The sequence below is a fragment of the Phocoena phocoena genome, chromosome 10 (assembly GCF_963924675.1).
Source record: "Phocoena phocoena chromosome 10, mPhoPho1.1, whole genome shotgun sequence".
Classification (NCBI taxonomy): domain Eukaryota; kingdom Metazoa; phylum Chordata; class Mammalia; order Artiodactyla; family Phocoenidae; genus Phocoena; species Phocoena phocoena.
In genome coordinates this window covers 48,676,544-48,691,315 of record NC_089228.1, presented here as the reverse complement: position 1 = coordinate 48,691,315, position 14,772 = coordinate 48,676,544, and the positions used below count along the sequence as shown (strand labels likewise).

Genomic DNA, 14,772 nt, shown 5'->3' with positions numbered 1-14,772 from the left:
CAAATCCCTTTACCCTTATGTGCTGGCCTGGCGTCCGGCTCCCAGAACTGCATCTCTCTGCCTACTCTACCCACCGGGTAGCAGTCCAGGTAGCAGGCCAGAGGTGCTGGGAATAGATGCTCTCCCTTTCCCACATCATCCCTCAACCAGTGACTGGAGCTGGCACATAAATTCTTCCTTCATTGCACAGATGCGACAACTCAGGACATTCCTCATGGCCTAGATCTGTGTGGTTTACCTCCTTTTCGCACCACATCACATGTAACCAATGAGGTTCCCCTGCCCAGTGTACAACTTGGGGCATCACATTTTGGTAAAAGTCAAAATTATCTTCTGGGGCAGAAAAGTACATATGTGGGACACCTTTTTTTTTTTAATTTTACAATATTCACTACAGCATTTCATAAGCAAGTGAGTTTCAGGAGCTAAATATTATCAATTTTATGTCTTTAAATACTCAATTTTATTTTTACCCCAGTTTATTTTCCCTAGACCTCTATTTTGCAAGTAACATGAGCAAATCTGTGCCATTGAAACTTAATTACAGACAACCATATTATATGCTAAAAGTACAATACATAGAATTTGCTGAGAATCTAGAACAGTGCTGACCAATAGGCTTTAAACTTTTTAAACTTTCTGGTAGCCACATTGAAAAATTAAAGTGGAACTGGTGCGAAAAATTTTATTTAGTGTATCAAAAATCATTTAAACGTAATTAATACTAAAAGCAATGATTGAGGGTTTTTTTTTTTTTTTTTTTTTTGCGGTACACGGGCCTGTCACTGTTGTGGCCTCTCCCGTTGCAGAGCACAGGCTCCGGACGCACAGGCTCAGCGGCCGTGGCTCACGGGCCTAGCCGCTCTGCAGCATGTGGGATCTTCCCGGACCAGGGCACGAACCCGTGTCCCCTGCATCGGCAGGCGGACTCTCAACCACTGCGCCACCAGGGAAGCCCTGATTGAGATTTTTAAATCCTTTTTTGTTTTATTGCACTAAGTCCTCGAAATCTGGTGTGTATTTTACACTAATTCAGACCTGCCGCATTTCCAGTGCTTGAAAGGCACATGTGACCAGTGGCTACCATATCTGACAGCACAGGTCTAGAACATACTATGTTGTCTCACTTAGTAGATGAGAGAGCTGGGGTAATTATACACCAGTTCTCATCAGTCATTGTTTGAGGGCTGCTACAGGGAATGTCAGGGGCTTAATTCTAAGGCATTTAACTGGCCTGTAGCAAAAGGTCCTCCGGCAAAAGATGGGGATGCTGGCAGATGGAATTGCAGCCTTGGAGGCTCTAGAGATAAGACCCCCAGGGACGGGAGCAGAACCACCCATACATAGCCTACTACGTTTTGCAATACCTTCACTTTGGTGCCTTATTATTTATTAACAAATTATTTGCAACACACCTGGCATTGGTGACTCAAGATAACTGTTAAGTTTACTGGCCTAGAGGATAAACTCAGCACTCTGACATTCAAGGTCCATGGGAATCTGGACACAGCCTACACATTCTGTCAATATTGTCCTCCTACTCATCTTATTGCTAAGAATGTCCTTTTCCTGCCTCTTTCCATGTTATTTCTGAGTCACTTCCATCCCTTTATCTTTTGTTTACTTTTTTCTCTGCCTGGAATGTCCTTCCTATTTGTCTGTCCCCCCATTTGCTCCTCATCCTTTAAAATTTGCTCATTTTCTACATCTCTCAGGGAACTTCTTACAGCAACGTCCGTCTACAGTGATTTCTTTGCTCTGGATTTCTCTTGCCTCTTATACTGCACCTGTTCTTTTGTCACGACTTGTCTTATCAGCTTCATGGTGCATCTCCTTCACATAATAATTTATTTGGTGCCTTGTGCTCATATTCCTCATAGGAAGACATCTGATGAACAACTGTGATTTTATGTGGGTTTTTTCATGTTTGTAATTTTAAGCACTAAAAGTTGAAAAGCTATGATAGTTGTCAACAAAGTGCCAAGAGGGAGATTGTCCAGCATAGCTGCTGAAGGCATCTGGAGTCATCCTGAATGCCTCCACCAATTTCAAGGAAAATTGTCAAGAGGAAAAATAAGCACTCGCAATAGCTTTTGTAAAGAGATGACACCACGCAGTATTCTAAATATTCTAAATGGTAAGAAGGCAACTACGATTTCATTTCTCATCCTATACCCGAATAAGTGTTATGTAACTTTTATACCGTTTAGTTGTATTTTTATGTACTTTAGGAGCAATGGCACACAGGGAGAATTGCTGGCCCAGGAGTTAGGAGGACTGCCTGGCTCTGCCACTATCTTCTGTGTGGCCTCAGGGAAGTGGTTAATTCTGGCCTTTATCTGCAAAATGATGACTCAAGTGAGTCCCCATCCAGCTGTCAAGTTCCATTTCTGATTTTATGATGTCTGCTCATTTTTAAGACTAGGAATTGTTTATGATTTTAAATTACAGTGGCTATAATTTATGTCACTGCTTTTATGGCACATTGTTGAGGATATCTGTGATTTGTTGGATGCTGAATCCTTACTCAGGAATGTGGCCCCCGATTTTGACATTTCTCCTATGGGAGAACATGTTCTGCTTCACAGTGTCCTTTTTAATATGATTTCCGTGAATGGAGAAACCAGTGTGTGTGGGTGTGGAAAATCGGTCTTAGCCAAATTTTTGTTGACAGGGCTATCATTCCATTAATTGTAGGATTCATGGTTCACTTCCTTGATAATACTTTGTGTAATATCCCCGATGGCCCTCCCCTAACCCCACTGTCCCTGCAGAGTCCCTTCTTTGTCCTCTCATCACATACAGGGTCTCGTAAGGGTCTCATAAGGATGTTTGCTTACCCCTAAGGGTCGGCAGGTAGCACATATTGACATTAACTTATGTCGCACATGTTTGTTTCCTTCACTAGACTGTGAATTCCTTGAGGGCTGGAACCTGTATCCTTGGTGCCTAAATTGAGAAGGTAGTTTTAAAAAGTGATGGATGGATAAATGATTAGAAAGAGGAAGGGAGGGAGGATGGAAGGAGGAAGGCAGGAAAGGAAAGAGTAGGTGGATTTGGCTGCCCTGTAGTATTACCCTAGTTGTCATTATCAAATATAGTTGTGGTTCATAAGTATAATGTCAGTCTTAATGACAGTATAACAGGAAGTTTTGTGAACTCAAATACAGTTGACTAGAATGTGCTTGACTTAACCCCTGTCTTAGCATCCTTTACTCAGGCTAAATTTAAACTAGCAGCAAAAGAAAATAAAAGTATTATATTCTGTAAAAGATAGATTATAACCACAAGTTATTTAAATAAGGTCATTGTTTATATCTTTATAAACTTTATAAGGAAGGTCTAAAATGATCTAATAGAAAATTATTAAACACCAATTTAGCTGCTTTAGTTTCTTTCCTTAGTATCTTCACCAAAGAATTATCTGCATAAAACTGTTTCTGTGATGGTAGAAAAGGAAGAATTTGCTTTAGTGACCTTTAATGGTTCAGCATAGGATGATTTGGTATGGAAATGTATTGCATTTACCCAATAAGGAACTTTGAATGGTATGTGTTTTTAATGTACAGTAATGAGTGAGGTCAAAGTACAGTTTCTACAGTGATCCTCAGGTACCACACGACCACTAAGATGCCCGTAGCAGCATCTGACATTTGGAGTATTGAATGAATTGGCACTAAACTTCAATATAAACCCAACACATTCACAAACAGCTGCTGTAAGATGTATTAGAACAGTTATATTTATTATTTTTGATAAAACATGAGCAAGATGTTTCCAGCAGGCTGTATGTGTGCTGTAAGATAAACTTTATAGAAACTGTACAGTTTGTACCTTATGCTAGTGAGTAATCATGCCTTTCATATAAAAGTACACCAGAGTCATTGGTGTACATAGAAATCTGACCCACTTAAAAGACTGCAGAATCGGGCTTCCCTGGTGGCGCAGTGGTTGAGAGTCCGCCTGCCAATGCAGGGGACGCGGGTTCGTGCCCCGGTCCGGGAAGATCCCACATGCCGCAGAGCAGCTGGGCCCGTGAGCTATGGTCGCTGAGCCTGCGTGTCCAGAGCCTGTGCTCCGCAACGGGAGAGGCCACAACAGTGAGAGGCCCGCATACCGCCAAAAAAAAAAAAAAAAAAAAAAAAAAGACTGCAGAATCAAATTAGAATTAATGGGAAAATTTCTCAGAGACTAAAATGCCTTGAAAATTAGAAAGATTGTTCTTCAATAAATCAGAAAGCACCCGTGGAATGTTTAGCACAAAAACACTGCGCCTCATTGTTTTACTCTTTTAGCAGTCCCGTCCGAGAGGTTGGTCTTCACGGAATCCTGTTTTTTTCAGATGTCATTAAATGACATTTCTTGCCAAAGCCCTTCCTGGCTGAGCTGGAGATTATATAAGAGTTGTAGCTCAGACAGCCTTCATGATGAAGGAAGTTTGGCACCAGCTCCAGCATAGCACCTCCATGGCCTGGTGACCTTGATCAGAGTAGACTCCCCTGTGGGGGGCTTGGCATCTTCACCTGTAAATGTAAAGATTGAACTCATGATCTGTTGTGGGGAGGTCATGCATGCCATTCATTCATTCAGCAAGGGTTTGTTGAGCACCTACTGTGTGCCAGGCACCATTCTATCCCTGAGGGTTCAATGATGAGCAAAACCAGACAGAAGTCCCTGCCCCCTTGTGCCTAGATCCTAGTGGGGAGAGAGATCATCCTTAATCAAACAGCCACACAAATAAATATGTCATGACAACCTTGGGAAATGCCACGAAGGGCTGGTGGATCCCTGGGGCTGAAGAAGCTCATAATAGGGAGATTTATTTCACCCAGACAGGAGACCAGAAAGGGCATCCTAAGGGTGTGACAGGCGAGGGGCTGGAGAACGCAGGCAATGGTGGAGAGGGACGGGCTTTGAAGGCACAGGAGGCACTGAGTTCTAAGCTCAGCAACTTGACTACCTTATCTCCCTGCATCTCGATTTCCTCATCTGTAAAAATACAGCTGACATCAGGAACTTTTCATGCTGTCATGCTGTTGAAGGTTTCAGGACAACTTGTTTGAAAGTACCCAGCACCAGGCAAACTACATTGCATTTCATTTCTAAGAATAGCTTTGGAAGCAGAGATCTACTGTTTTGCACGTGGACTTTTCAGATGTGAAGAAAGAGTGAAAACAGCTTTGAGGCTTCTTTTGTTAAAACGTCTGAGTTTGCTTTCAGCCCTGGAAGGTCCCTGGCTTCCCTTAATCATAGAGCCATGTTTGCCTTATTTGACTTTGAAAACCTGGGAATGACCTTGCTGCCTGATTAAGTGACAGAGGCTTTAGGGGCCGGCAGAAGATTAGACATCCCTGGCCTGATCCCTTGCCGTTTACACACAAGGGAAGGAGGCTGATCATATGAATGACAAAACTGGAGTGAGCAGGCAGCCCCTGCCCCATGGTCCTGGGCTTTTCTGTCTTGTCTCTCTGCTTAATATTTCATTTGGAAACTATGGATACTTTCTGAGGCTACTTGTGGGTGCTTAGGCAATTCCTTCTTGAGATAACGCAAGGCTAATGCTCTCTCATAACTCTTCAAGGCCTGAGAATTACTTCTTTAATCTTAAAAAAGCAAACAGGAGGACAGAAATAACCCATCAATTGTTTAAAATGAAAATGGCCAACAATAATAAATAATTGCCACAATAGGTTGAGGTCAGGGTCTTCATTTACTGGAGGCCATTCAAGAATTTGAAACTTTTCTCCAAGTTAATTTTTCACATCTTGTTTGGCTCCTCAGAGCTCTTGCTTCCAAAACCAAGGCCATCAGATCTCTCATTGCACGTTATTCTTGTTGACGTGCCAGGCATGCAGGAGAGTGAGGTTCTCTCTTCATGGATGGGTAATGATGATCCCCTCCCCCACAAAAATGCATATTTCAAAGTTTTATAGCCTACTGAGATTTTGGAGAGTTCTCTTCTTTTTCATGCTGTATTAATGGTTACAAACAACAATAAACATGTGCTTGTTAATTTAAGTGGAAAAGGAATTTATTGGAAGGATATGGGTTGGTTCAGAGCCTAGGCAGGACGGAGAGGCAAGGCTTAGCCCAGGATGCCAACCCTGGGCTCTCAACTCCTCTGCAACCACCTCAGATGATCTCAGAGGGCCCTGGTGTCATTGGGCAGCCCTCAAAATTCGTGGCCCCAGTTGGCAGCCTCCACCCCCCACACTGAGGCCACTTGACCACCCTTAGATCACGTGACTGCACTTAGTTAAGTGCCCACACTTGAATGACCAAGAGAAGGGCAGAGGGAGGGTCTGCCCCTTTTCTGCTGATAGTTCTTCCACCTCTCTTGAGATTCCCCCCAAACAAAAACGTGTCAGGATGCTGAGGGGCCAAAAGTAACAACTGTCCGTTACTCAAACCCTCATATGCTTGATGACATCTGCCACTAACTGGCTGGCCAGTCAAAGATCGGCCTCCAGTGTGAATTTATTTTGTCCAAAACTCACATTATCTAATAATCATCAGCCTCACGTGCATCTTCATCCTTGTCATCATCCTCACCACCATCATCCTCATCCTGTTGATGGTCCATTCACTCCCCCGCTCTCCTGGGCTGCCATTTCCCTCCATCTCCTCACCCTTCAAATATTCCCCTCTCCCCCTCTCCCTTCCCAGTCTTTGACGCTGCTTCTATTTCACTGCAAAGTGGAAGCAATCACAGGGGAACTTTCATTTGTTCCTGCCACCCTTCTACTGATGCATCTGGGCCATGCGCTCCACTTTCTCACTTCGTACCAGCTGAGGCCTGCCCCTCCGTTTGTTCACCAGGCCATCCAGCAGCTGTGCCCTGTCATGTCTTTATTAATTGTCCCCTGCCTAGTAGATCCTTCCTGTGATCATGTAAATATGCCATGATAATTCCCATCTGAAAAGAAAAAAACAATTCCCTTGAGCCCACTTCCCCCACCAGCTGTCAATCCTATTTCTCTGCTTTCCTTTATAGAAAAATTCCTCCAAAGAGTCAGCTGTGCTTATTGTTTCCATTTCTTCTCCTCCTACCTCTCTCAGACCAACTCCGATCATCCCTGTCACTGCACTTCAGCAGTTCTTATCAAGATCACCAATGGCCTCCAGATGGCTAATTCCAGTGGCCAGTTCTAATTCCTCATGTTAGATTACCACATTTGACAAAACTGATTACTCCTTTCTTGAAGCATGTGGCTGCTTGGAGACTGTCTCTCTTGGTTTTCCTCCCATCTCCTTAGCCACTCTTTTTCAGTCTCCTTTGCTGGCTCCTTGTCATCTTTAGCTCCTAAACATGAGACCCCCTTCTCTAGTTACATGCATTCCCTAGTGATCATTTCTAGTCCACCCAAATGCATACCTCCAACCCTGATCCCTCCTTCCACTCTAGACCCTTACATCCAACTATCTCAGCATCTCTTCTTAAAAACCCAATAGGCATTTGGATTTTCTCTGCTGACCTTCTATACCCATGGTCTTTCCCATCTCAATAAGTGACCCCTCTTCCGTTCATCCAATCCATAAGCAAAATCTGTTGGTACAGCCTTTGAGACATCCAGAATATGACCTCAGCTTCTACATTGTGGTCTGGGCTGCCATCTTCTTACACCTGAATTATTACAAGTACCTTCAAACCAAGCTCTCTCCTTCCCCCGCCCCCCGCAATCACTCACTCCAGACTGTTCACATCACATCCAGTGAGCCTTTAAACATTGAAGTCAGGTCACACCATGCCCTGCTCAGAGGCCTGCAGGAGCTCCTGTCTCAGAGGCAAACCATGGGCCTAGGGATGGCCCACAATGCGTGGTCTGCCCACCCCTACTCCCTTCACCTCTAAGCCCATTTCCTCCCACTCTGCCCCTTACTCACTCCTCTCCGGTCACACGGGTCTCCTTGCTGCCCTTGAAAACACCAGACACAACTTTTCCTTTGCTAGTTCTCAGATATCTGGGTATCTTGCTCTCTTTCTTTCTTCCAATTTCTACTGAGAGGTCACCTCATCAGTGAAGCTTCCCTGATCAGCCTATTTAAAATTGCACCCCACTCTCCCTCCAAATCTGGTGTCCTCTATCCTTCTTACCTTTTGTAAGTTTTCTCCGTTGCTCTCATCACAATCTGACCTGTATGTTTGCTTCTTTGTGTATGTGTTTTTTGTCTCCTTGAAGCTACAGGAAAGCAAGAACTCTCTTTTGTTCACTGCTTTCTCTAGCACGTAGAGTAGTGATTGGCATGTAGTAGGTGCTCAGAAATATTTGAATGAATTACTATATGACCAAATTCCATGTATAGGTTATTAAATGTCTTATAATTTTCCAAGTTGGATGCGCTAGATTTCACATGAGCTACAGGACAGCTTAGTGAGTTAGGCAACACAGGACCATAGAACTCCCCGTGCTTAGATGACGAAGCTGAGGCCCATGGGGGCTGACTGAGTGCCCCAGGACGCATGGCTAGTTACTGGGCTTCCTGGGACTTGTAGTTCTGATCCCAGTAGAGTTTCTGCCCCCACTTTCAGCTATCCCCTGAAGCCTCATGTTATATCAGTGAAAGCTTCAGAACACTTATTGCTGTTCATATTTCCTTGCAGTGTTGATGACAGAACCCCGTATCTAGCTATGGGGGCTGTGAAGAATATCTCCCTAAACATCTCCATCTCCAACCTCGGGGACGATGCCTATGATGCCAACGTGTCCTTCAACGTTTCCCGGGAGCTCTTCTTCATCAACATGTGGCAGAAGGTAAGAAGGACCCACATCTAGTGCATTTGCTGACTTTCATCGTGCCTTGGAATATGCAGTGATTCTGCAGAGGTTATTCCTTTATGTGGAGGATCGCTTGGAATTATAATTTTTTCCTCCTGAACTTAGAAAGCATTGTTGGTAAAAGCCAAAGAAACCGTAAATACCCACGATGCATCAGAGTCGTATCCAAATCTCACACTGTTTCCCAGTTTCCCATCCCTTCTCTCTTGTGAAACCCTCTCTGCACAGTTTTATGTCTGGCCCCTTCTCTGAGATGATACAGTCATCATCTCCGGCACACGCATGTTCTAGAATATTCCCACTGTAGGTCAGTAGTTGTTGTGAAAAACCAGATAAGAAATGAGAACAGATCACTGCTTATCATACACATTATCACCAATGGTGCCCTTGATGTTTTCCATTCGAGGGTCATGAACATCTGCCTCTGCTTTGGCATATTGATTTAGTCCTGAGATATTTTAGTGAATTGAGGAAATTAAATTATTTCCATGAATTGAGTGAGTTTTAAAGAGCGATTTAATTTATTTGCATGATTGGCGTTTAAATAGCATGACTCAGAAAGGAAAAAGGAGCTGGGATTCTCTCTGGTCCCATAATCCCCCTCAGTGAACCACTTTGGGGAAGAAAGTGTAATGGGTCTCAAACGTAGGTGGCAGGAGGAATGAGTGGACTCGGATAGACTGACTTCTACCTGGTGGTTGTCTGACTGTGGGCAGCTGTTCCGATGGGAAGTTTTGCAGCTTTTCAAAGTGTTCACAGATTTGAACTGCAGCGCCTTGATGTCTGTGTAAAAATGGAGCCGGAATCACTTTCCAAGGGAAACCTTGGCCCTGACCACAGGTGAGCGCTTGGTGTGCCTTCGGGCGGTGGGCAGCCTCTGTCCAGGCACAGGTCCTGCTAGGCTCAGTTGTTTGGACAGGACTGTGCCAACCCTGCCTGGCTTAGGGGGCAGCTGGCATATGGAGACATCCTGAAAGGCGCTTCAAGAACATCCCAAGCGGTCATGTTAGAATCTCTGATGCTCTGTAGCTTCTGGAGCTACAGGGTAGGGGAGGCCACAGAGGCATTGAATGCAAGAAGAGCATGCTTTCCAGCCACTTCTACACCCCCAAAATTGTCCCTGATTTAAGCCCAGTCCAGAGGGAGCCAAGAATCTTCAGGGTTCTATTACCTGGCTGTGCACCGAATCTCTTTTACAGAATGTCATGTCTGTGATGGGTCTTCTTGTGGGGCGTAGGAGGGTGGATGGGGGGAGGGGGGTTCACTCAGGGACCAGACCTGTGGAACTCACCTTTATGGTAACTAAGAGGATGTGGCTGGTGACTGGGTCATCGCATTGAATGTATTCCTGTCACTCAGGACCCATGGGAGAACTTCCTCTTTGCCTCAGAATTAGGAATAGCTGTGCTTTTCCAGAGCATTTTGGCTTGTTCATATCTGTGGACACAGTCATCCTTATAACCAACTAAGCTTCGTTGTCTCTGTTGTCTGCTAGGAAGCTCAGAGCTTGCCCCACTCTGTTAGTACATAGGACTTGGTGGTATAATTTATAAACTAAGTAGCCTCCTGCATCTTGCTTTACTTCCCTTCACCATGTTTTTCTTTTTGGCTTGGAGACTGTATAATATTCTATCATAGGATATAGTATGGATTGCCTATGAATTCCTACTATTGGATATTTAGATTATTTCCAATTTTATTCTCTTTTAAATAATATTATGATGAATGTCTTCTACAGAGATTAGTATGAGCAAATGGTTATATCCATAATCATAATTATTTGGGTAATGGGAAGTAGCATTTATTGACCATGTGTTATACACCACGGGTTTTACATACATTTTCCCATTCCCTCCTTACTGCATGTGATCCAGGTGCACCTGATTTATTGGAGGAATGTTCTCAGGAGAAAAGAAGTGTGGGAAGCAGGTTGGGGCAGAAAGGGCTGAGTAAGGGTGTAAAATCCAGCCTTGGTCTGGGTTGTGGGGTGGAAAGAGGTGGGGGAATGCCCTAGAGCATAAATCGCTCAGCAGAACTGTCCCCCCTTGAAGTTGAAGGGGAGCACCATTTCCACCCTGTCATCATCACTGACCACTGGGGGCGGTGGTGAGTAGCCTCCCTGACATCCTGGACGAGGGGACTCTGGTCAGTCAAGGACGACACATGTGAGAAGGACACAGGTGTGTCACTAGCTACTGTAACTGATCATGGGGCCAATGAGAGCACATTTTTATCTCTTTGGCATTGAGTCCCAGCAACCTTTAAAACCTTTGGCACAGGGGACACTAGGTTTCAATTTGGCAGAAAGTTGACAGGGTATCGGGCTCTTCAGGATGTGGTGGGCATTAGTCCAGTAAAGGTGGCAGGGCACAGAGACATTATATCATGTAGCTGCTGCAGAGGCAGGACTGGCTAGAAAAGCAGATGGGTGAGATGGCCCTCAGTGTAGCAGGAGAAGGAATAATAGAGAAAAAATATTCCCTTCCTGTGACTACAACCACAACTGCAAAGTTAAGCAACTGGGGAATATAAATGGCATCACTCAGCTCAGAGGAAGGTTTTAACGGCATGCAGGCGGGTAATGAGGGAGACAGGAGAGGGCCCACCCACCATGATCCACCTACCAGAACCAACATGGGCCCTACCAAAAGGTTCTAGCACATTAAGTAAGAAAAGTATACCTCCAGATACAGAGGGAAAGCATACCTTTTAAAAGACTATTAATAGAAAATAAAAGTAAATTTTACTGAGCGTCTGCTTTTGTTTTTAGTAAAATTCAAGAAAAAAATGAACGCAGCAAATGATCAGATAGAAGAGCAACAGACTGAGAAGAAAAGGGAATGGGCTGAGAGAGAAGCAAAAATAAAGGTTTTGAGTGGGATAAGGAAATATTATAATGAAACCAAGAAGGTAATGACAGAATCAAAATATGTGTTATGGGGACTTCCCTGGCAGTCCAGTGCTTAAGACTCCATGCTTCCACTGCAGGGGGCCTGTGTTAGATCCCTGGTTGGGGAACTAAGATCTTGCATGCCGCGCAGCATGGCCAAAAAGAAAAAAAATATGTGTTATGATCAGGAGAGGGCAGAATTGGCAGTACGGGAAGTTGATTCATTGTTGCAGAGGGTGTATTTGAGGAGGTCTCTGAGAATTCAGAGAAAAAGAACAGAGCAGTGGAGAAGGATGGCAGTGAAGACTAGGTATGGAAGGTGGAGGCTGGAGAATCAGCAAATAGAAACAGTTCCAGAATCACTGGAATAGAAGACATGAGTAGACAGCAAAGAAGGATCTCCGTTTTCTTGAATGGGTGCTGCAGACATTAGGCAAAAGTGTTAAGAACAGTTTAATGTTTACACATAACCTCATGACATTTCTAATTTTACAGGTATAAAAATGATACTACTCGTACCTAACAGAAAACAAAGAAAGCCATTTTCTACAGATTTCTGTAACATTAATAGCAATAATTAGAAATTATTGTTCCATGGTGAAATAAGAATTCTATACCCAACCAACTTGCCCTCCATGGTAAAGGCAAAATAAAGATATCCTTGAATATATAAGAATTTGTAAAGTCTACTAACTCTCCTGTTTTGGATTCCCCCCAAAGCAGACCCAGACACGCTGGTGGTGGTGTAGGTAGTTTAGAGAGTGGTCTCCGGGGGTGGGGGTGGGGCACGGTGTGGGAGTGGTGAGTGACGAGAGACAGGAGAGTGTGCACGGAGGGGCAGGTGGTGCTGTGAGCAGTTCGGGCTCCATCCTGCTGCAGACCCTCTGAGAGACAGAGTCACCCCTCAGACTCACTGCTCTGTAGGGTAAGGAAGCTGCTGGAGGGTTTATCCACCAACTCCTGCTGCTCATCCATGGAGAATCACTCCAAAGGCATTAACTGTCTAGCCTTTGCAGCCTTCCCTGGCTCTGGGCCATACTTCCTGGGGCCAGGAAACAACTCAGCGAGAGAGATGGGGGAGCTTTGGGCCTGGAAGGGGACTGGCCTCAAGTGACCAGCCCTACGGGTGTTTACAGGGAACACGAGCAAGGCACTGGCAGCATCTGCCACAAAAGTCATGAAGGCTTGAACAGCCGTGAAACTCTTCCTGAGAAACAGTTACAGATACAGCGTATTGTTGAATAAAAAGTGTATTAAAGCCAAATAAAAAAAGTAAGCAAAAACAATTTTTACAAATATTGAAAATATTAAGCAAATGTAAAAAAATTATTGCCTCAGTAAATATATAATTTTAAAGATTAATAAAAATAAGCCTATAATCTGTTTTACCATAAAAATTTGAGAAGAAACTTAATCTTGTCACTCCTCCTGCTTCACATTCTTCAGGATGGAGCTCAGGCTCCTCAGCTGTTCATGAGAGGCCCTTCCCAGCCTGGTCCTTCCTGCCTCCCTTCCTCCCTGGCCTTGTTGTTCACCATCCCCCACATACATGCTTGAATCCATTCATACTTTATTACTGAAGCTGCCTTTACCCAGGAATACCCCAGCCCCAGTTTGTTTAATGAACTGCTCTGACCTCACATCTCAGTTCAGGGGTCACCCATGCAGGCCCCTCGCATGGCTGCACAGGTGATGTGGGTAGATGGATAGTTGGGTGGATGGGTGGAAGACTAGCTGTCCCTCTTGTCCAGAGTCACAAAGCAACTCAGGGCCCAGGCCCTGACTACAAGGTCTCCAGTCTTCTCTGTCATCACACAATTAGTGATGTATCAGTTTCTGAGACTGAACAAAAAAATATCACTTGAGATGGATTTTTCTATCTCATGCGAGGCTTCTTTCGTGGATTTGTTCTTCCTTTAAGGGAAGACTGCTTATAAGAATGTGGGCTGCACAGGGTTGACTTTTCTCTCACCTACATAAAGCTAAAAGAGAGAATAAGAATGGAGAAAACATGGTTTGGAATACCACTGCATCATACAACTTTAGGGTCACGTTCACCTTGGGCTCTACGTGAGCGACACCTCAGAGTACGGTTCCGCAGAATACATGAACGGTGCCCTCTGGAGTCATTACAGCTATGTGGCACTGGAATCAAGGTAAAGTTGAGTTGTCATTTCTTGCCTTGGTGCTACTTGGCACAAAGGGACTTAGTTCTTCTTGCATCCGTGGAACAGGAATGGAGTTGTTTGGACAGCAGTGATTAAGTATCCGCTAAGTGCCAGGGTCTGTACCGGCAGCTAGGAGACACAAGGAGGAATAAGTGCTGGTCCTAGCTCCCAGGGAGCTCAGAGCCTAATAGGGTGAAAGACATATCAGGCAGCATTTAAAGTACAAGATGCCAGCTGCTCTACAGAGGTGCTGAGAAGTTGCTTTGAAGGTGAAGCAAGTCGCTACTGTGACAGCTAGTCTTGGGTTGGACAAAATCCCTAGACAGATGCTAGGGGTAGATGGATGGGTGTCTGAAGAGTTGGTGTCAGCCGGTGCCAACATTGCAGACCTGGGGTCGGTGGGTGAGGTGGGCGAATTTATTTGGGAGGTGAAGTCCAGAGCTGGGCTGGAGTAAGGGTGAGACGGCAGAGGAGAGCAAAGGAGGAGGGACAAAAGGAATCCAGCGAGATGGAAAGAGGTTGCCCATGAGGGACAAAGGAGCAGTACCATTCCTAGTGGCAGGGTGATGTCAGGACATTTTAGGAATGCTGATACCTGCTGTTCTGTGCTGAAGTAGCTTGTCAGGTAGGACTCCTGCACTCATGAATAACTCACATGAGCGAGAGAAACTCAAAAAAAGAGGCTGGGTTCATGAGTACATCTTTATGATATTGACTGCCGTGCACACGTGGAACACGGACATTGTAAGCTTCAAGCAGGTGCGGGAGAGCTCGCAGCTGACTTTTGGGTACAAAGGGGACGCAGCAGTTTGCCTTGGAGTTAGGGAAGCCCACGCTGGGAAAGAAGAGAGAGGAAGGGCAGGCTCCTGACCTAGTCTCTTCTCCACAGCGTGCACTCTTGATTTGGGTCTCCCAGATGCTGACCTTGAAACAAGGA

At 44.8% G+C, this 14,772-nt stretch overlaps 1 protein-coding gene across 1 annotated transcript in view; it reads left to right on the top strand.

The window, feature by feature from the left end:
• ITGA9 (integrin subunit alpha 9) overlaps window positions 1–14,772 on the top strand; it is a 350,005-nt gene that overhangs the window by 211,623 nt on the left and 123,610 nt on the right. The window contains exon 18 of the mRNA XM_065885198.1: window positions 8,603–8,753. Within this exon, the coding sequence (XP_065741270.1) occupies window positions 8,603–8,753 (151 nt within the window). The remainder of the gene's footprint in view (window positions 1–8,602; window positions 8,754–14,772) is intronic.